General features: G+C 40.7%; 1 protein-coding gene across 1 annotated transcript in view; it reads right to left on the bottom strand.

The window, feature by feature from the left end:
* The window catches only part of LOC120779686 (plexin-B), a 43,547-nt gene that overhangs the window by 14,388 nt on the left and 5,812 nt on the right, over positions 1-23,347 (bottom strand). The window contains exons 4-9 of the mRNA XM_040112044.1: positions 17,695-18,498; positions 15,545-17,638; positions 14,662-14,795; positions 13,912-14,609; positions 13,274-13,851; positions 13,034-13,216 (exon numbers count right to left, since the gene is read on the bottom strand). Of these exons, the coding sequence (XP_039967978.1) occupies positions 13,034-13,216; positions 13,274-13,851; positions 13,912-14,609; positions 14,662-14,795; positions 15,545-17,638; positions 17,695-18,498 (4,491 nt within the window). The remainder of the gene's footprint in view (positions 1-13,033; positions 13,217-13,273; positions 13,852-13,911; positions 14,610-14,661; positions 14,796-15,544; positions 17,639-17,694; positions 18,499-23,347) is intronic.

Genomic DNA, 23,347 nt, shown 5'->3' with positions numbered 1-23,347 from the left:
TTCATATCCTGGGTGAGATTGTTGATACGCTGAACTTTTTGTATTGGCAGCTGATCACTACCATGCTGCCTTTTCTCAGCTTTTTCTTTATTCAAGCCTGTTGACGCGGGCTGTTGGCGATTGAATGTGCCGGCCGTATTTCCGTTATCTGGACGGTTTATCTTAGGGTAGGCTCCTTGATTACGGTACCCATCGGTATTACCATGGAGTTGCTGGGGTCTGTTCTGTCTGAGTCGGGAATATGATGGGTCTATGTCCATTGGTACTGGGGTTTGCTGAGTTAGAGTTTGTCCTCGTTGGTCTTGAGGTACTCTACTGTATTGGGGTGAATAATAATAAGGGTCTAAGTTATGGGGTGCCTGCCTGTTAAAGGAGCATGCAAATGTTGATCTGGCTTGATTCGCTTCCAGTTCCTGCGCTAGGGCAAGTGCTGACGGAAGATCAGCGGGTCTAGAGGAGAAGAGAACATCGCACAAAGGGCGGTTGAGTCCCGAAATGAACACGCGAAGGGCATCATCCCGATATTTCTTGTTAAGTGATCCTATCAGCGTGGTGCTCTCAGCGTGGGTCATGATTGTTTTATTGACTATCAGAGTCAACTTTCTCTCCACTGCATAATAGAACTCCACCACTGATGATTTTCCTTGCCTAAGGGTCGACAACGATGGAGCAGACGTTCCATTACCCGACCATGAAGAAGTTCGAATAGCAATTGCCCGCCTGAAAAACAACAAAGCGGCAGGGGCCGACGGATTGCCGGCCGAGCTATTCAAACACGGCGGCGAAGAACTGATAAGGAGCATGCATCAGCTTCTTTGTAAAATATGGTCGGACGAAAGCATGCCCAACGATTGGAATTTAAGTGTGCTATGCCCAATCCATAAAAAAGGAGACCCCACAATCTGCGCCAACTACCGTGGGTTAGCCTCTCAACATCGCATATAAGGTTCTATCGAGCGTATTGTGTGAAAGATTAAAGCCCACCGTCAACAAACTGATTGGACCTTATCAGTGTGGCTTTAGACCTGGAAAATCAACAATCGACCAGATATTCACCATGCGCCAAATCTTGGAAAAGACCCGTGAAAAAAGAATCGACACACACCACCTCTTCGTCGATTTCAAAGCTGCTTTCGACAGCACTAAAAGGAGCCTTTATGCCGCGATGTCTGAATTTGGTATCCCCGCAAAACTAATACGGCTGTGTAAACTGACGTTGAGTAACACCAAAAGCTCCGTCAGGATCGGGAGGGACCTCTCCGAGCCGTTCGATACCAAACGAGGTTTCAGACAAGGTGATTCCCTACCGTGCGATTTCTTCAACCTCCTTCTGGAGAAAATAGTTCGAGCTGCAGAACTAAATAGAGAAGGTATCATCTTTTATAAGAGTGTACAGCTGCTGGCGTATGCCGATGATATTGATATCTGGCGCGCTGTTGTTAACTCGGCTATAATCGCGTAAGCGGTGTTTACGCCAATTAAGAAGAAGAAGGAGAAGAAAAGGGTCGACAATTCTTGTTCAATTAAATAAATTGGTATTTTGTCTGCATAGCCAAAGTCTAGTCGATAAATGATAGCGTGAAAATTTAAAACTGTATTAAAAGAGGATAAAACGCTATCTGCGGCTCCTACTACTTTATTTTGTATTATGCCTACCGCTTGGTAGAGCCTTGAGCTCCCCGGATACGCTTTGAACACCCTATAAGCAGTATGAGCTGCTTGTCTCCAAGACACATAACAGGTAGCTTCGCCTTTGAACTCCGGCAAGGTTTTCACAATGTCCAAAGATTCGTCACATGGTATTCCGGGTTGAATAGTCACCGGTTCGTATTGGGTAACACGAACTGGTGTTTCGATTCTTGCTAACCTGTTTGTCAGTTCGTCAACCCGAGACTGAAATTCTCGCTGGGAATGCTCGGTCGCAGCACGAATGGCAGTATTAAGAAGAGCTTCTAGAGTTTGTGCGTCCATATTTTATTTTTTCTAAGTCAGTCAAGTGCTAAGTGGATATAGGGATTTCCCTTTCTAACCGTTACCCACCTTTACAAATTTAATTTATTATTTAAGAATTACCAAAAAGGATAGTAAAAAAAATTTTAATTGTTTTTAATGTTTCTATTTTTTGAACAAAGTTAGCTGCTAAATCACTCTACTGACACGAAATTTTCAATATCTCGATAAGCTATGTCACTAAATAAGGTATGATAAGGCAGCAGGCGCGATGATTCCTGGGGTTGTGATCCTGCAGCAGGAAGACAGGATTACGATGCTTTATTTCTTAGAGCATTGGCTGCATACTTTCTCCCACGGTTAGGTAGTGTTTAAATTTCACAAAATAATATGTTTAATGTAATGAGAGTTTAATGATATGGTTGCGGTTAAAATTTTTCAAAATAGAAGATTGTTCGTAGCTCTCACTATTTATGTAGTGTTTATTAAGTTAAATATTTTTCCGCGACTGTCGGGTGGATTCGAACCATGGCCACGCACAGGATTTGTCTTTTATAAGGATAACACAAGAACTGCACTATGGCCCCACGTTGGGCGCCAATTATTAAAACACTTGTTGAGTTTTAATCTTTTTTATTTCTCTTGTTTACACAAGAGCAGCCGTTTGTATCGGTCGAGTTATTACAACTGATTTGCTTAATAAAATATTGCGACGATTACGCCTAAATACCTGACTCTTTGTTTTACCTGTCAGTTGCTGCACATGTTTTGCCGTGTGACTTGCGAAATGCAATTCGGCATTTTACCTCTTGCTTTTCCGCTGTAACGATGTTGTTGTTGTCACGCGCTACCTAGTCGACGCTTCGTCATCAGTATCGGTGGGAGAGTTGTTGTTACGCTATTTCCACACTCAAACCTGCCGACGCACCGTCAACAATATCGGTGGGAGTGGAGTGTTGACCGGATACGTGTTTACCGGTGTTAACTTGCACTCAAGCAATGATAGTTAAGATAATTTGGATAATGTTGGCATAAACATTCGGGATGAGTTCATATTTTGTTGAAGTGAATTGACAAAAAGCAGGTGGAATTGATATCAAACCACTGGAAGTATCAATCGGAATTCGCCTATTTCCAATTCTTATAAAAATACGCTGTCTTTGGCAATGTAATTTTTGTTCGTATCCCATAATTGACGCGGATATGTCGAAATGATCATAGCGTCAAGTGTGCGAACTTCAGTGGCATGCGAAGTAGGTATCGAATCGTCCATCGTTTGATTCCATTTATTATCATTTCTCAGCAATTAGGCATTAGTTGAAAACACACCTGGACGTCCATCTACTGGTTGGCCTTGCTTTCTGCATAACTATTTCTTTGACGATGCATTCCATGCGTAACATCAACGCATTTCCGAATAGAGCAATGTTCTCACAAACGGACCACAGACACAACTTGAGAAAAAACTCGTAAATGTTAATTTTGTTGCTGGCGGTGTTTCCACTGGCTGTAGTATATTCCCTGGATTGAAATACACTCTTTGGCCATTCTCCAATGAACTGCGAGACACACAACAGTCGGAAAACGTTCATAAATTGCAGAAGTAAATATCCTAAAAAGCGCTTATTTAAGAGTTCACGTATCGATCGATTTTATCTCGTTCAAGGCCAATAATTGCCATGTTGCTTTCTTTCGTGACGTATTTGCAAACGTATTTGATCGATTTCACCAAACTGCAATATTCAACATTGAAATGAGTTTTGAATTTGAATTAGACAACAGAGGCGAATATGGTACGATTCATGTGTTGTCGACTTCGAAATTAACTCCTCCAAGTTGAATGCTAAATGTACTGCTATTGTCGTCGATATAGTAGATATCCATCATTTCCAGTTTACGTTTCCGAAATAAAAGCACGTGGATAGTGTTTCGTGCTTTTTTTGTCAGACCTACCGAAGTGGGATTGTGGTGTCCGCAAGGTCCATGAACCATATTGGTTTTCATCACTTCGTATAATACTGGATCTTTCTCTGCATCAGGAATTTCCGCAGAAATGATTTCATCAATTTGATCTGGTGTAACCACCATCCACCATCCAAAGAAAAATTTGTTCGTGTGGGAAACCACTTTTGCTCAACAGAGTACATGCAGCATCTAATAGCATCATATATACATACATTGCTCCAAGATGAAGTCCATCAAACATTGTAGCTGTTGTTTGAAAAGTCGTGCTTTGACATCGCGACGATCGCTTGCTGATTGACCGCTATCCATAATTCCACACGTATGTTATCGCATCCTCGGAGTACTCGTTCATGTGTATTGAGCTGCCATACGTTGATGGCAAAAGGAAAGACGACCGATATTAACGCGACCTCTTCGTGGCTTCGTAACAAATTTCCATCTATAATTGATCACCTTGTGTGAAACACACATAAAGTTTTCACTGAATAATTTTCAATAATTTTTCTTTTGTATAGCCGGAATAAAAAATCAAGCGACCGAAATTGAACAATTCAAAAAATTTAGAAATCAAAATATTGAGAAACAAAAGAGAAAAGAATTGAAAGAAATTTGTATGGAAAAAAGTTACTTGTTGGAATTCTACAATTTTCCGGCCTTTCCTCATGAAAAGTATAGGGTTTTTTTTGTTTCTAAACCTTACCCGATCCACAACGAACTACCTCAGAAAATTTCATCAAGAGTGGTGCAGCCGTTCTCAAGTCTTAGCGTTACTATCAAACAAACATTCAATAAAAGGGCTGTTTTTAGGGGTTTTCCGGCAAGTATTCGAATTTTTGTCATAGTAAAAATCATCTTTGAACTTCAACGAGCATTTAAAACAAGAAAAAACGTTAACTTCGGTTGATCCGAAGCTAAATACCCTTCACAGGTGCATTTCTGTTAGTAACTATGTTTTCAGTTTGTATGAAAGCTATATGTTATAGTAATCCGTTCTAAACAAGTTTTTTAGAGATTACATTGTTGCCTTAAAAAATAACATATACCAAATTTCGTGAATATATCTTGTCAAATGTGAAAGTTGTCCATACAAGAACTTGATTCCGATCGTTCAGTTTGTATGGCAGCTATATGCTATAGTTAACCGATCTGAACAATTTCTTCGGAGATTACATTTTTGCATGAGAAAATAACATATACCAAATTTCGTGAATATATCTTGTCAAATGTGAAAGTTGTCCATACAAGAACTTGATTCCGTTCGTTCAGTTTGTATGGCAGCTATATGCTATAGTTAACCGATCTGAAAGATTTCTTCGGAGATTACATTGTTGCTTTAGAAAATAACATATACCAAATTTCGTGAATATATCTTGTCAAATGTGAAAGTTTTCCATACAAGCATTTGATTCCGATCGTTCAGTTTGTATGGCAGCTATATGTTATAGTGGCCCGATATCGGCCGTTCCAACAAATGAGCAGCTTCTTGAAGAGAAAATGACGTTTGCAAAATTTCAAAAAGATATCTTAAAAACTGAGAGACTAGTTCGTATATATACAGACAGACGGACAGACAGACAGACGGACAGACAGACAGACGGACATGGCTAAATCGACTCAGCTCGACATACTGATCATTTATATATATACTTTATTGGGTCTCCGACGATTCCTTCTGGGTGTTACAAACTTCGTGACAAACTTTATATACCCTGTTCAGGGTATAAAAAAGAAATGGGGAAATTGGTTCGAGCGTTATTGAGTTATGCGCTTACCAACACGTTTTGCGACTCATTTTTATATTATAGACAAGTCTAAGATCGCGACATTGTTGTCAGGGATATCATTTATCGTGATAACAATATAATGGAATAGTTAATTTGGCAATCTACATTTTTTAGTGACATCGTAAATCACTTAAGGAATAGTACATACATACATATGTATGATGTAACAACAGCTTCACAGTTTCTGCATCTGTATTATATGTCGTTACACATATGTACTTATATATGTATATGCTTCTTGTTATAGTGAATAACAGTGCAGGATTAGAGCAGAAGCCCTATATCTAAACATATGGGTAATGTTTTGTCCAACATTCATCGAATGTAATTGCAAAATCGACTGCTAAAACCCAGATATTGCACGTAAGAAAAGACAGACTTGATTTTTCCTTTTACATTTTGCATTGTTCTATGCAATCCTTCAGGAATATTTGTCATCTATTATGCACTCATCTCAAATTATGATTTAGTCTTTTCTTATTCAGTTACAACTATCATTATAATTCATATATGTATATGTAAACAAAAACTACTGCACCCTGCCAGTAGCTGTGTTCATTTTATATTTTTTAAGAAAAAAATGTTCAAATGATTCTTACATGAATATTGAACACATGCTTATGTTTTGAAATATACTTTTTTCATTTATGAACAGTTGTGACTTTTAACATAAAACGATAGAAAGTAGCCTATGCCCGTCCCGAGGTTCCAAGCTATCTCATCACCAATTTTCAGGCAGATCGGTTCAGTCGTTCTTGAGCTATAAATATAGACATAAATTGCGAAATCGACGGTGGTTTTACAAAAAAGGCCACCGTTAGGACCTTCCCCGTTAGGACCTTCCCGAGCGCCAAGCAACAGGAGGTGGCCTTTTTCTAAATATCAGCTCACTCAATTCAGAAACTATTGTGCGTCTTTGTGGCATTTCGCAAACTGTAGAAGGCTAAAAAACGCCGTGTTGCTACCAATTGAATTACAGATGGAATCGTCGAGGGCTGCATATGTGGTTCTATGATATTTAACACCATAAGAAGACATACACAGTAAATACAAGCTAAATTCCACTGACGATTCTTCTGTGGCATCAAGTGGATTACTGTGATCTCTTAATATTTTTCTTTTAATTTTTTCTTCTAAAAGGAAAGTTAAAATTGCCGAACAGATTGTAAATTTTATTAGGATTACTTTCACAAGATTTGTCACATTAGTAAACAGCTGATTCGAATTGTTTTTGCGCATATTCGAAACGACGAAATCCAAACAGATTCTGTGACACCATTGAAAATCAGAATTGGTTTGCAATTTTTACAGCTAAGGAAATCTTTCTTGGATTCCACAACACTCCTGAATGACGTGACTTAACGATGCTGAGATTAAAAAGATAATTTTACACAAACATAACAAAAATTGTCGGGGTCATTAGAACACGTGGGATGTTTACGATGTAACAAACGTATACTTATATATGATGCAAGTTAGTAGAATGCAATAGTTATACAGACGTATAAATGAAGTTATTAAAAAAGTGGTCAGAAATTATTATGTGACTGTCACAAAAAAACAAGCCGTGATTATTATATACTAGAGGACCCGCCCACGCTTTACTGTGGCTGACACATAAATAATACTACTCCTTAACAACTACCATCTATATTATTTCTATTAGTTGGATTATAACTATTAGTTAATGAAATATAGCATTTTTTGATGCAACTTGTGTTAGTTTACAAAAAAATGGATCATAAACATTTCGTGTGTTAATAAAGCTTTGCTTTTTGGGAGAAAGTAGTGCTGAATTAGGGCTCTGCACCAGGGAAATCAGTCGTTGAAAAGAGATTTGCTAAGTTTGAAAGAGACGAAATGAGTCCCGAGGACAATCAGCAATTCGTTGTTTATTCGTTTAGATTATGAACCTGCGAGGCACCCACTTTGCACAGAGCTTTCGCCTCATTACCGCCTGTGGCCCGCACGTGTTAAATTTGGAGCAAAACAATACCTCTTTCCTAAACCATGAAGAGTTCTTACTGAACAAAAAACTAGCTTTATCAAATATTTCTTACCACTGGTCAATTGCCTAAATGCATATCTTAAGTAAATATGTTTGTAACTTATTGAGTGCATACGTATTACATATAAATGCATACATGCCTCATGTAAATGTATGTATCCTTATGCATTTGTTTATGTATTTGCTTTGTACTGCCTCAGCATTGGCGAAGATATGCCAATATATTTGAACATATTGCCGAGGGAAAAAGTAATTATTCAATTTTAGTGGACTGTATGTGTTTTTAAAATAGTGAGAATTACACAGTTTCATATTTTATCTAATATGTTGAACATTCTTAAGTATAATAAAACTAAATATATTGATGCGTACTGAATGTCCTTTGGTATCAACGTACATGTTCATTTTTGAACACTTAATATCTTCGGAATATCTAAATTCATCCACTACATTTTTACCTATTTATTTTTACAACAATTAATATATATTTTAGAATGTCTTTAGAGTATACAACGTTCACAGCTTTCTTGTCGTTAGACAATACAAACATTTTTATTCTAGAGGTTACTCTTAAAAGAGCGACATACAGTTGGCCATGGGAAAAACAGTTAACGCTCAAATCTAAACCTGCAACGTTGAAGGTTTGACCCTGCGATTTATTAATGGCCATTGCGAAAAATGTCTTTGCCGGAAACTGTAATCGTTTAAATTGGAAGGGTAAATCCGATGGTATTAGAGGGATTCGGGGAATCAATGCATCTTCTCCGGAACCACATCCTGTGAGTATTGTGCACTCTATTGTGAAAGTTTTCAGTGCATCGCTGGCGATTTTCAGCGAGCGCTTGAATGTAGAGTGAGCGGTTCGGCCTCCTTCCAAAAGCGTAGCGGCAATGCCGGATGATGCAACAGCTAACGCAATTTTTTCGGTAGAACTCACTTTTTTAAAAGCAGGTTGATTAAAAATGATTTTCCTGTACCTCCTGGGGCATCACTGAAAAACAATTTCTCTTCATTGTTATGAATTGTTGATAGTAATGCAGTGAGCACTTTTTTCAGATCGATGTTTAATCGTGGCTCATTTTGAGCTATATTTTGTAGAAGTCTAATTTGATCGTATGAAGTTTCTCTTGTGTATTCAGAACTGTTAGTTAAATCTGCTAAATCCCCGTTAGGATGGTAATGGTATGGTCGTCGACGTCATCTAAGGGGAGGCTCAGGAAACTGGCTGTTTCGACGGGTTCGGACCAAAGGGAAAAGGGTGTTAGATGGGTGGGGTTGGTAGGGCATGCAAAGAGGTGGTCAGTGTCATGCGGAGACTCGTTGCATGCAGGACATATATTGGATATTTCGGGGTCTATTCTGGATAAGTAGTAGTTTAACCTGCTACAATATCTAGAACGAAGCTGCGCTAGGGTCACTCGCGTTTCCCGCGGCAACTCGAACTCTTCGTCTGCGATGGGGGGGTGGTTTGACTCCAAGAACGCCATTCACTGGAAGGGAGTCGGTGAAGATGTTGATGGCTCCACTGTGAATGGCGGTCAGTACCTGTCGAAAGTCAGTTGCGTCCAAAGTCCGGTCGGCGTACTGTACGATGTCGTCGACGTAGCTAAGGAAAGCCCTTTTGATGCTCCTAGGAGGCGGTTCCGCTCCAAGCAGATGTCTGCAAAGGTAATTTCTACGAAAACATCCCAGCAGCAACTACTTGGAGAGGACTTCATTATGCTCCTTAACGGGGAGTGTAAGCGTCTCACTATGACGGTGTTCGATGGGAGACATCAAAAGACATCCTGTTGTGGTCCGGAGTGCAGTGTTCTGACAGGTCTGAAGTTTCCTAACCGTGCCACTGCATCCAGGCGACCATATTGGTGCAGCGTACTTGAGGACCGGCCGGCCGATGTGCTGCCGGCTAGCGACTTGAGGAGTAGAGAGTGTAGGAGCAAAGGCTATCAAAGGTTACACCTAAAATTTTAGGGTTATTGACAGTCGGAATTTTGACGCCATCGACTGCAATATTAGGCTCCAGTCTATACTTCTTCGTCCAGTACGTAAAAATGGTCGCTGTGGATTTGGTGGGGGAAAGTGCGAGGTTCCGTGCAGTGAGGAAACGAAAAAAGTTGGAGAGGTAGTTGTTTCCTTTCGAACACATGCCATCGATTTCATTGCCTGACGTCAATATCGTGCAATCGTTGTCGTACGAAGTTATGGAAACCCCCTCTGATGGCTGCGGGAGTTTCGAGATATAGACGTTAAACAGTAACGGGGTGAGGACACCACCCTGCGGAACCCCCTGTTTAATTCTTTTTAGTTTAGATGTTTCACCTCGAAGTAGTACGGACGATTGACGACCGTTCAGGCAGTTCATGGTCCACCTCTTCAGTCCTGGAGGAAGCTTACTTTTCTCGATGTCCTGCAGTAGCGTTGTGTGGTTAACTGTGTCAAAAGCTTTTGACAAGTCCAACGCTACGAGGATCGTTCTCTGACAGGGTGGTTTCTGGTTGAGGCCACGAACTATCTGAGCGTTTATGACGCTAAGTGCTGTGGTGGTGCTGTGCACTTTTCGTAAGTCATGCTGATGGTTTGCTAGGCTCAGGTGGTGAGTGAAGGTCGGGAGTAGCAAGACCTCAAGTGTCTTCACTTCTGGGGAGAGGAGAGTTATCGGAGGATAGGACTCCCCTTTGTTGGCAGGTTTCCCAGGTTTCAGTAGTGGGAGCACTCTTCCGACTTTCCACACATCGGGTATTTGAAGAGTGGTCTGCGACAGGTTGAGGACCTTGGTGAGATGACTCACTCCCGTAGAGCTTAGATGCTTTAGTATTAGCATGTTGATTCCATAAGGGCCAATGGATTGAGAAGATTTCGATTTGTTGATGACATTCAGAACCTCCTCATCGATGGTTGGCATTTTTCGCAGCCGTCGGTTAACACATCGTTTGGCTTTGTCTACCGAAGGGTGCAGTGTAAACTGCCGGCTAAAATAGCTCGCGCACTTCTTCGGGTCCGAAGAGGCATGACCATTGAATTGAACTTCAACTCGGTCGTCATGTCTCTTCGGGTTAGACAAAGCTTTGACAGTAGCCCAAAGCTTACTCACACCGGAGGAGAGGTTGCAGGACTTCACGTGCCCTATCCATTTCGTCCGCTTATGATGATTTACCATACGCCGAATGGCGTTGAGATCCCTTATTCGGGAATCCCCGGGATCGGCATGGCGTAAGGTGTCGCGCTCGTTAGCTAAAACGGCTGCTTCCGCTGGGAAATTGGGGCGGATTTCCGCTATTCGTCCAGCCGGGATGAAGCAAGCTGTAGCTGCAGCGATCACCTTGCGGAATCGACGTTCGCCAACGCATACGTCCGTAGGAATGGGTAGAGCGTTGAAAGCGCTCTCAGTAAATTCTGTGAAGCCGGCCCAGTTAGCTTTGTTAAAGTTAACGAAGGTTGTCCACAGAAACGAAGTCGGCAGGTTTCTCGATCGATATAATTATGAGCAGATGGTCTGATGTGAGAGCTAGCATAGGTCGCCAGGTTATGCTATTTATCAGACCACTACTAGCAATGGTAATATCGGACGAGCTATTACAGGTAACCATAACTCTGGTGGGGGCTTCGTCATTAATTGTGCAGAATGTCGAATCGTCAACCTGTCCCGGTAGCTCCATCCCCTACGATCATTTGACAGGCAGGAATGCCAAAAATCGTGGTGCGCGTTAAAGTCGCTTTGTACCAAACGGTTTTTACCACGAAGTAGCGCGCCTATATTCGTCTTCATCGATTAGACGATACTGCACGGCGTTGTGCAATATGAAGGCTAGGCCACCACCATTATCTCGCACGCGATCTTTACGTATTACGTTGAAACCGGCACAACTCAGAAGATCTTAGCGGCTGTTTAGTGTAGTTTCTTTGACCGCAGCTATCGATACGCGTTCCCGATTCATAAGTGCAACTATCTCCTCGATATTACTCGGGAGTCCGTTGCAGTTAAATTGAAGAACACGGGCTGGTCGCGGGTGTCCGTGGATGATCCTGGGGGTGAGGGAGTGACATGTGGGTGGTATTTGTTGCAGCTGCAGAATCCGCAGGGGCGGTTGTCGCACTGGGATGTTGGTTGGCGACGCCACTGTTGTGTGTTGCGGGGGCAACGTACAAATCACTCCACTCACGTGTGGTGAGCAGGCCGAAACGCGCCGAGAAGTGACACCAGCCAGTGCAGGAATTGCTCTTAACTGATGTAACATTCCGACGTATGACGGTCTGACACAAGGAGCAGACTGTGTGAGTTGCTGATTGGTTCTCGCACGAGGATTGGAGCAGGATGAAGGTTGGGGAGAGGGACAAGTCAGAGTGGGAGCTATGTTGCCTTTTTGAGCTCCTGGGGACCGTGGACGTCCTCTGTTGGCCGCTCGGGGTGAGTGGCGGCGCAGCGCGCGAACTCTATGCAGATTGCACAGCCGTAGAGGCTAGTGTTGCAGTATTGCGTAGGCAACATGGAGCAACGTAACTCGTGGTCCACTCCCTGTGAGCCTGAGCAGGTCTTAAGATGGCTCCATCCAATGCATGTTTAACACCTGACCGAGGTGAAGTTTGGATGCAGCCTGTTTGCGAAAACGCAGCAGAGAAATTCCTCCGGGCCCGGGTTGTACTCAATGCTAGCACGAGTCAGGAGGATACGGAGCAAGGCATTGCTCCAATGACGACAAACACAAATTAACACTCACCGATCCAAGCGGAGTTAGATCGCCGAAATAACAGCCCTTGGTCGGATGAAATCCGAGTCAATCCCGGTGCGTAGGACCGTGTGCCGTGGGAATCGAAATCTAAATTAGTAGTATTAGCTGGCATTGGCACCCCAAACTTTTCAAACGCTGTTTAGTACATTATTTTGATAAATCTCGTGGGGTTCAGCCTGCGTTTGCAATGTAAGCGGAAAAAATGTAATTATTTACATCACATTAAAAATCTCAAAAATAACAGCATTTCTCCACTATTTAATGGACGTTATTATACATATAAACCTTCATTTTTAATCACTCTATCTATTAATAAAACCGCATCAAAAACTGTTGCGTAGTTTTAAAGATTTAAGCATACAAAGGGACAGAAAAATCGACTTTCTTTTATACTTTGTATTGATTGTTAATGAGGGTACACCAACATGAATAAAATCCTCTGAAAATTCGTGTGGCAAAAACAGTGTTTACCAGTATAATTTGTTTACTCTATCATAACAACTAACCATTGTGGTATATTATTCGTGTGCAGGGATTTTATATGAAAACTGCAAGATTCATGTCATAAACTGCTGAGTTAAAGGAATTATCTAACTTACCTCATCCCAATATTTTGTAACGTATATATAAAGCTCTTTTAACGCCACTAACGTGTCAAACTCATCACTCTGTTGCACTGATAACTGCTGCATAGCTGTACTAATTTCTTGATCACTTATTTGAGGCAAACGAGCGATATCGCGATAAAATTGTCTAACCATCTTACGATACTGCGGAATGTCCTAAAAATATTAAAATCATACAAAACCATCATATATAACAGTATATTCGGAACAAACCTTGGCAAATAACAACTTGTTAGAAGGAGAATCTTTCCCAAGTCGATGCTCAGTTGTTGAACACGCATCCATAAAAGTTTGCGCTATTACACTTAGGCAAGAGTCCAAGGTTACTGTTTTATTTACATCAAATATAAAGTCTGGATTCTTTATAAAATTTACCCAAAACCGCAACGGTAAACTGTTTGATTTCCATGCTTGGAGTATTTCTGTGTCGACAATTTGGTATCTTCGTGCGGCTTCGTCAAAAAGATCAAATAGCCATTTTACAGACGGAGGTAATTCTTCATTTACAGTTAGTATCGTAGCAAAAAAATCATCAACAAATTTGTGTACAGTCCCTTTAGCCGCTAACAATCTCGTTAAATAAACTTCAGGTATAGTCTTGTTTATGCGGTCGCTAACTGCGCTACATGCCGCAGAGGTTACGTTGCCACCGGAAATGGCAGTATTTTTAATATTCATAAAATGATCATTCCCTACTGGTTTCACCAAATGATACACTCGCGGTTGCTGTGGTCCACTTTCGATGTCATTGTTAATAATAATTTGGGATTGCGAATTATTAATGTAATAAACTGCAAAAATATCTAATTAGTTATTAGCAATACATATGCTTCACAGTTATGTTTTATTACAATTATTATACGATTGCTGATTTTTATTGTAATGTGTGTTAAAACCATCCCCTTGACGTGCTATCAGCGACATAACTGCAGATTCCTTCACTCCGTAATGGGCCAGAGTGTTTAGGCGTTTCCATCCATTTATTGTCTTGGTGGTTAAATCCTCATCTTGCAATGTTAAGTGACCGCCACGACCATGACGCCATTCTAAATCGACTTCATTCACTGAAGGTCGGCAAGAAAATGGTGTATTTTTAAAAAGGGCATCCAGTACCTTCGATTTTACTTGTGAAATGGTATCCCAATCAAGTACTTTGCACTGGACTTTTTCATCAAGATCATCCTGCACTATGTGTAGCATCACAACAGAATGTGGGATTTGCTCGTGTAATAATCGCTCTTCTGATAACGAGTACCGTGCCTCATGTGTTATAGCATCTACAAGACCTTTCTCTATTTGATGTTTGATGGCTTTAAACAATAAGAACAAACTTGAACCAGCATATTCCTTTAAATAGTCGTACATACAAATCGCCATGTAATTGGTAAGCATTTTTTCGACAACACTTTCAGTACGACGTAACATTAACTGCGGATACTTTCCCACTACTGACTTATCTACTAAACGTAATAATAGACACTTCAAAATCTCTGTGGTATATTCCATTTTATTCATCAAAACGATCATTAACAGCGAAGCAACATTAACTCTACCCGAATAAAAAATTTATTTATGTTCAATTCAAATATTATATTACTTACTTGTCGCGGATAGTGAACGTTTTCTGAGATTCCAGTGTTTCAATAAATGTCAATACAAAATATTTGTTGCTTATCAGTTGTTCGAATTGAAGCATGGCTGTATCGTATGGACTATGGGGAATATTCATTCTTAGCTAAAAAATAATTGTGAAAATAAATATATGAAATGTAACTATTGATGTAAAAACATATTAAGTATTTTCGCAAAATGTTTACTTAAAAAGGATCGAACAGTGAAGACGCCGTAAAACACGGACTTTTTAAATAAATTTTACCATGTAAACGATCTAGGCTAAATACATAACTGCACATTTATGTGGATTATTTCATTTTTCTACAAAAAAAATTAAAAAGAATGAAACAACTATCCCATTAATTGTTCTGCGATTGATAGCTAAGCTGTGTCCCTTTTAGGGAAGCACTATATGCGAAAAGTTGTATTCCTATCTTTGTTGGTGCTTGTTTTACATATCGTAAAATGAAAGAACCTGATAAAATTTAAAATGATATTATATCGAAAATGTATGACAATTATACAATTTAACAATTTACACCGTATATTAAGAAGAAAATGTGAAATTAAAACTTTTAGAAACATGACAAATTCATCAGTACCAGGTTTTGGTTACAGCGCTTTATATTCATTTTGGGGGCGAGTTGCCTGTCTAGCTTAACCAAAGCCGGTTGCACGGGCGGTATAAGTAAAACTTTTGTATTCCGTACAAACATGCTCCGAGAGTATAAAAAGTAGGAAGAGAAAATGGGAAAAGTTTTGGCATTTTCACAAAATAATGTCATAGTAAAACAATAAAAAAAAAATCTGTGACATTTCTGTACACAAGTTTAATCGAATTTATACCAAGATATATATATTTACATTTACCTTCGGTGCTACCAAAATTGGATGATTGGAAACTCCAGGAAAGAACACTTTCATTATGTAATTGACATGGTCGAGCGTAGGTATGCCAGTACTTTCTAAATCAGCGGTCAAATCAGTCAAATCGGTTTGCAATTCGGCAAATGCTTGTTTACATTCTGAACGCACATTGCTTTCCAATGTAATCATTTGAATTTGAATTCGTTTGTATTCACGTTCTGCCTGCGTTGATTTTCTTCTATAGATAATTAGAACTACAAACAAAGCTACTAATGCGGTGATAACTGTTACAATAATAGCTACTAGGGCATTTGAATATGTGTATGATTTATGTAAGTCATACTTTAAATGGCCGATCACAAAACGCAGATTTCGGCCGACTTTTACAACTACTAAAGGCAACGAGTTTGGCTGCTCCGCTCCAGTTTCGTCAGTTGGAACTGGCTGATTTTCTGGAGGAATACAAACTAATTGGTTTAGCGCTAAGCTCGTAATATTACACCGCATAGTACCAATTGTTACATTTACGTCATACTCATCAGCAGCAATGTTTAATTTTTCGCCTTCTATTACAAGGGTATCGCCTTTATACAACTTAGTACCTCCCGGGAACGGAGTATACTTCGGATCAGGCACGTAAACCATGATGCTACGTATACTTTGAAAGTATTTGTTTAAATCGCGTACCCACTGCACATTGTCCATAATAAAGCCTACTTGAAGACTTAATTGGGCTTCTCGTATTTTAACAAAAGCGGCAACATCAGAACTAGCACCGGTTCCAGAAAAGTAACCACTAGCAGTATTACTTGCCGATGTGTATACATATGTGCTATCTTTACTTTGTGGACTGCGTTTATTAATGGTACCAAAAGTATATTTAGTAAGCGGTGAAACAGATGGGTTAGCGACCGCTGTTGAGATTTGGTCTAAAAAAGCTTTGTACTCCAAAAATTTTAAATTAACTGCTGGTGATGGACATTCCATCTGATTAGAGTTTATAACAGTACAAGCACTTTTATTTACACGCTCACTGTCAATCAGTACTTCTAATTCCGGCTTCTGTATCGAGTCGAGATGTATGCCATGTACTGTCATTACCCTTCCACCACTTATAAAACTTCGTAAGGGTTTTATTTGCATTATACGCGGATCTTGTGTATAGTTAAATATGGAACATACTCGTGGCGTGGGTGTAAGATAATGGTGATTGTAATTCAATTCAGCGGATACAACATGTTGTTGGCTGTTCAATTTTTCTTGCTGAAAAGTGTGTGGAAATAATGGATTATTGCAGGTGTATGTACGATTAGCACCATCTATGACTAAATGTAAAGTTCGTATCGGTTCCGGTTGAGTAGCTTCGGAAGTAATGCAAGTTAAGCGGGAGGAGGATGCTTGAGTAACATTTATATGGCATTCATATTCATCTAGAAAAGCCCGTATACGTGACCCGATATTGAGATACTTTCCCATAAGGGAAATTTGAGTACCTCCTGACCTAGGTCCTAGTGTTGGTTGCAGTCCATTAAGTTGTATATTCTTGTAATGAAACTGGACACTAGACTCTGTGTAGCCAGCTTCGTTTGCAACTTTTATAGGAGCAGAGAGCTCATGCGCAACAGGGCCAGTACGACATTCAATTTTTACAGAAATTTCATAATTAACCAATACACATGGAACCTTGCCAATCGATATTTTTCCTCGAACATCTTCTTCTCGTATACCAAGATTGCTACCTTCAATAGTAATTAAGGTTCCGCCTTCAATTGGTCCTGATAATGGTTTAATCATGTCAATGCGGGGACGAGGGCAATCATGAGCACGAACTAATGAATATGGCGAGCCGTACATTACCACTGACTGTTCTAATATATCAGTCGAACAAGTTTCGTTGTAGACACAAGAATTACCACACCACGCACATTGATATTTCGGGTCTCTTGTAACACATAAACTACAATCGGCATGCTCCCGATGTGAGCCCAATACATCACATTTGTATAGAATGATCGTTGCCGTATCGACATAATGTTGGCGATTCCATGTAATATCCACTTTGGCTTCATATTCACGTGTATTTGTTTCGTAGAAATACTAAATGTACATGTAAATTAGATTTAAATTAAAAATTTCACATTTTATTTACGTACCAGAGTTTTTTCGCATACTACAATATTATTAGATTCAATTCGCGCTGGTAAAAGCATTTGTGATGTTTCTATTTGCACTGTGCACAGAAATCCTGAATGAGCACTTTTCGGCTTCGGTAGGTTTTCAATTTCTAGTCGTATTTCCTTTGGCACTTGTACAGGTAGTAATATCGGTTGGCGGAAGGATTTTAAGTGGGGGCAGAGTTTTTCATTAATAATTACGTTCTCTATATTCCTGCATTGCTCCATTCGATGTACACACCTATTATCATAAATGCACCAATTACAACCCCAAATACTCCGAACGCAGTTCTGACAGGTGTTATGTCGCGAACAATCAAAAAATGCAAATGAACGTGATACAAAGTCCTTATTTGTTTCAGAACTTCGAACAGCTAGTGGAACAAGAACATGGTCCATATTTGGAAGTATATTTGGCCTTTCCTCTAATAGTGGAGTCATACAAGCTAAACCATTTTCAATAACATCAGCGTCGATGGGAGTAGAATTTCCAAAAACGCAACGATATTTAGCATTGAGTGGTTCTGGCAAAGTACGTATAATTAACTGCACTTCTGTACGCTCTGATATCGGTATTTTGTCCGGAACAACAGACTCGAAATCGATACATTGTTGACCACTTCCTAAAGAGAGCCAACGAGCAGCAGAAGTGTCCTTTTGACATGTAGATCGTACAGTACATCGTTTTTCCAAAGAACACCAGCCACAAAATGGGTCACGTGATTCCAAGCACGAGGAGCAATTTGTATAAACAGAGCAGTGTTCAACTCTTAACTTAGTTATCTTGAAAAAAATTAAATGAAACAAGAATATAAAGATAAGTCTTTTAGAAAAGGAGAGATTATGTGTAATATATGAATGATGATGTAATTCGTGAACCGAATAACACACTATATCCTATATAATACGTTGACTTAATTTAGCTAAGATATCGTGTATATTGACCGATGTATACGGTATGTTGTTATCTTAGCGGCCGAAAACATTCCTGAAATATTGGGTAGTCAAAAAAGCCGTACTTCGTATTTCTAATGAAACTTCAACTTATTTTTTTTTATACTTATACTAATAAATAAATAAACAAAGATGTACAATTTTTGGTCGACCACTTTTTGCAATTTTTCCGCTAGAGTGTAAATCGAAATTTCGAAATTTCTAGTACGGAAGCGAGCGAGCCATTGTTGTGCTACACGGACTGATACAGCATCGTCTCCGTAAACTTAACAAATTTCATTGGTGAATTGCGTGGCATTCTTTTGGTTTTTATATTACGCACTAATTGAGTTATTGGCCGTGTAGTTCCAAAAACAAAATACAACAAGCCCTGCCGTACCACCCTGAGTACAAAAACTGTGAAGCATTTACTTAATCAGAGGTGTTGTAGAATCTGATATTTGCCGGAATCAGAACTGAAACCGATAAAAAAAGAGAGTAGTAGGTGTTATGAAATCAGATATTATTGGTTTGATATTCGAAACAGAATTTGTATCGGTTTTGGGTGTCACGGAAACAAATTTCATCGATTTTGCTATCAGAAACAAAGCAAGAAGATATTCGCTCACAGATTTGAAATGTAAGTTAAGAAATCAAGTTATTTTGTTTTTTCGAATTAATTTATTTTTATTTCAATAGGCAAAAACATAAGTAAAAAACACGACATGTCTTAATTATTGAGTTTTAAAAAAAAAATCGGATATTTAAGGTATTAAGTAATTTAACACAAAAATGCGTATTTATTCAATCGATAAATGTTATCTCTTAAAATCTTTCTTTAATTCCGAACTCTTTAAAAACTTTAATAGGATTGCTTCCAAATGTATTAATTTACAAGTTTTGTCAAAAAGACGAAAATCCAAACAGATTCTGTGACACCATTGAAAATCAGAATTGGTTTGCAATTGTTCTTAGCAAGTCGCCAACCAACACCCCTGTGCGACAACCGCCCCTATTCTACAGCTGCAACAAACACCACCTACCCGTCACTCCCTCACTCCCACGATCACTCACGGACACCCGCGTCAAATCCTCATCTTAAAATTTAGCTCCAACGGACTCCAGAGCAAGATTGAGGAGATAGTTGCACTTATGAACCGGGAACGCGTATTGATAGCTGCGGTCCAAGAAACGAAACTAAACAGCCGCTCAGACCTTGTAAGTTTTGCCGGTTTCAACGTTTTACGTAAAGATCTCACCGTTTAATATCGCACAGATACTATCCTAGAATGTCTGGGTATAGCTATGCGGTCAGGCGATGTCGAGCTCGAAATATTTAATATATACATCCCCCCCCAGTTACATGTTGCCCTACAGGATATCACAAGAATATAGGTGCGCCACATCGTGGTGAAAACCACCCTTGCCTGTCAAAGGGCGATGGAGGTAGGTACCTGTAATAGCTCGCCCCATATTACCATCGCTAGTGGTGGTCTGATAAATAGCATAACCTGGCGACGTATGCTAAATCTCACATCAGACCATCTGCCAATAATTATCTCGGTCGATAAACCTGCCGACTTCGTTTCTGTGGACAACCTTCGTTAACTTTAACAAAGCTAACTGGGTCCGCATCACAAAATTTACTGAGCACACCTTCACCGCTCCACCCATCCCTTCGGACATAACTGTTGGCGAACGTCAATTCCGCAAGGTGACCGCTGCGCTATTGCTCGCTTCAAGAATTGCGAAACTCTGCCATAATTTCCTAGTCGAAGCAGCTGTTTTAACTAAGGCCATGTCGATCCCGGTGATCCCCGAATAAAGGATCACAATTCGGGGATTAGTTAATCAACACCAGCGGACGAAATGGACGGAGCACGTGAAGTCCTGCAACCTCTCCACCGTTGTGAGTAAGCTTTGGGCTACTGCCAAGGTTGATGATGTGATGACCTAGTTGAAGTTCAATTCAATGGTCATGCGTCTTCGGACCCGAAAAAAAGCGCGAGCTATTTTAGCCGGCAATTTCCACTGCACCCTTCGATAGACAGAGCCAAACGATGTGTTAACCGACGGCTGCGAAAAATGCCAACCGACTACGCGCCACTTACTTTCGCCGATGAGGAGGTTCACAATGTCATCAACAAATCGAAATCTTCTCAATCCATTGGCCCTGGCGGAATCAACATGCTACTGCTAAAGCATCTAGGCTCTACGGGAGTAAGTCATGTCACCAAGGTCCTCAACCTGTCGCAGACCACTCTTCAAATACCCGATGTGTGGAAAGTCGGAAGAGTGCTCCCACTACTGAAACCTGGGAAACCTGCCAACAAAGGGGAGTCCTATCGTCCGATAACTCTCCTCTCCCTAGAAGTGAAGACACTTGAGGTCTTGCTACTCCCGACCTTCACTCACCACCTGAGCCTAGCAAAACATCAGCATGACTTACGAAAAGTGCACAGCACCACCACAGCACTTAGCGTCATAAACGCTCAGATAGTTCGTGGCCTCAACCAGAAACCACCCTGTTAGAGAACGATCCTCGTAGCGTTGGACTTGTCAAAAGCTTTTGACACAGTTAACCACACAACGCTACTGCAGGACATCGAGAAAAGTAAGCTTCCTCCAGGACTGAAGAGGTGGACCATGAACTGCCTGAACGTCCGTCAATCGTCCGTACTATTTCGAGGTGAAACATCTAAACTGAAAAGAATTAAACAGGGGGTTCCGCAAGGTGGTGTCCTCTCCCCGTTACTGTTTAACTTCTACATCTCGAAACTCCCACAGTCACCAGAGGAGATTTTCATAACCTCGTACGCCGATGATTGCACGATATTGACGTCGGGCAATGGAATCGATGGCATGTGTTCGAAAGTAAACAACTACCTCTCCGACCTTTCTCGTTTCCACACTGCACGGGACCCAACACTCTTCCCCACCAAATCCTAGAATTGAGCCTAATATTGCAGTAGATGACGTAAAATACCGACTGTCAATAACCCTAAGATTTTAGGTGTAACTTTCGATAGTCTATCCTCCTTCACTCCCCATACGAATGCGATTATCACCAATGTACAGAGCTGCAACAAAATCCTCAAATCGCTAACCGGCAGCACATAGGGGAAAAGACAAAGAAACGTTGTCGGCAACATATAAGATAATCACCCGGTCGGTCCTTAAATACGCCGCACCAATATGGTCGCCTGGATGCAGTGGCACGCAGATGAGGAAACTTCAAACTTGTCAGAACACTGCACTCCGGACTACGACAGGATGCCTTTTGATGTCTTCCATTGAATCCCTACATAGTAAGGCCCGTATGCTCCCAGTTAAAGAGCATAATGAACTCCTCTCCAGGCAGTTTCTGCAGGAATGCTTTCACAAAAATCACCCCTGCAGTCACCTGGTTTGGAAGATCAAGAGGGTATTCCTCAGTTACATACGTCGACGACATTAGGCATTCACAGTGGAGCCATCAACACCTTCATCGACTCCCTTCCAGTGAATGGCGTAATCGGAGTTAAGCCATCACCCCACGGAGACTAGGTACCCGTTAGAACAACAACTACAACATGGGTCCATTCGCTGCATGTATTACACCGAGGTGGAGTTAGGACAGCCTTTTAGCACCGACGCAGCAGAAGAATTTCCCCGGGCCAAGGTTGGACGCAATGCCAGCACAAGTCGGAAGGATGCCGAGCAACTACAACAAGGAGTTGTTCCAGTGATGAAAAGCTCAAACTAAGTCACCGATCCAAACAGGATTAGATCGCCGGAAAATAGCCCTTGGCCCGATAAAATCCGGTAACATAGAACCGGCCGTCGAGGGAATTGCAACATTTTTGTATCTTAACTTACGTCTTAGTTATGACTTAAGTAAGTTTTCTATTAACAAGATTTTGTGGACGTGGCCTTTGGGTGCACAGGATCACGTGCACCAAGTTTCATCAAAATATCATACTTTTTATTCAAGCTATCGCTTGCACATGCAAATACAGACGAACAAACAGAAAGTCACCATGAATATGAATAACTGAGGTACAAATTAATTACAAACCATGCAATCCAGTGAAGAGTCCACAGGGTTAAAATTAAAACATAACGTACAGTTTTGAGATTTTTGCCGTTTAATCGAGCGATTCTGTACTGTGTTACAGTTACAAGTCTCTAAATTGAGATTTTAAATTAGAGACAATTTTTGTGACTTTAGACGATTTTGCAATTCAGAAAGTGACAGTCACAAAATCTCTTAATTGTAAACGAACATGTTTATCCAGCTGTTGTTGTTGTTGTTGTTTTAACGGAAATTCAATCCCCGTTGGGATGGTAAATGTCATTTGTGTTGTCGTCGATGTCATCTAACGGTAGGCCCAAGAAACGTGCTGTTTCGACGGGGTCGGACCAAAGGGAGGAGGGTGTTAGAAGGGTGGGGTTTATGGGGCATGCAAAGAGGTGGTCAGTATCATGCGGAGACTCGTTGCATGCAGGACATACGTCGGGTATGTCAGGGTCTATTCTGGATAAGTAGGAGTTTAACCTGCTACAGTATCCAGAACGAAATTGCGCAAGGGTCACACGCGTTTCTCGCGGCAGCTGGAGCTCTTCGTCTGCGATGGGTGGTGATTTGACTCCAAGAACGCCATTCACGGGAAGGGAGTCGGTGAAGGTGTTGATGGCTCCACTGTGAATGGCGGTCAGT

Source organism: Bactrocera tryoni, unplaced genomic scaffold (genome assembly GCF_016617805.1).
Source record: "Bactrocera tryoni isolate S06 unplaced genomic scaffold, CSIRO_BtryS06_freeze2 scaffold_11, whole genome shotgun sequence".
Lineage (NCBI taxonomy): Eukaryota > Metazoa > Arthropoda > Insecta > Diptera > Tephritidae > Bactrocera > Bactrocera tryoni.
Note: the sequence above shows the minus strand (reverse complement) of the source record. Positions and strands in the feature narration are given on the sequence as shown.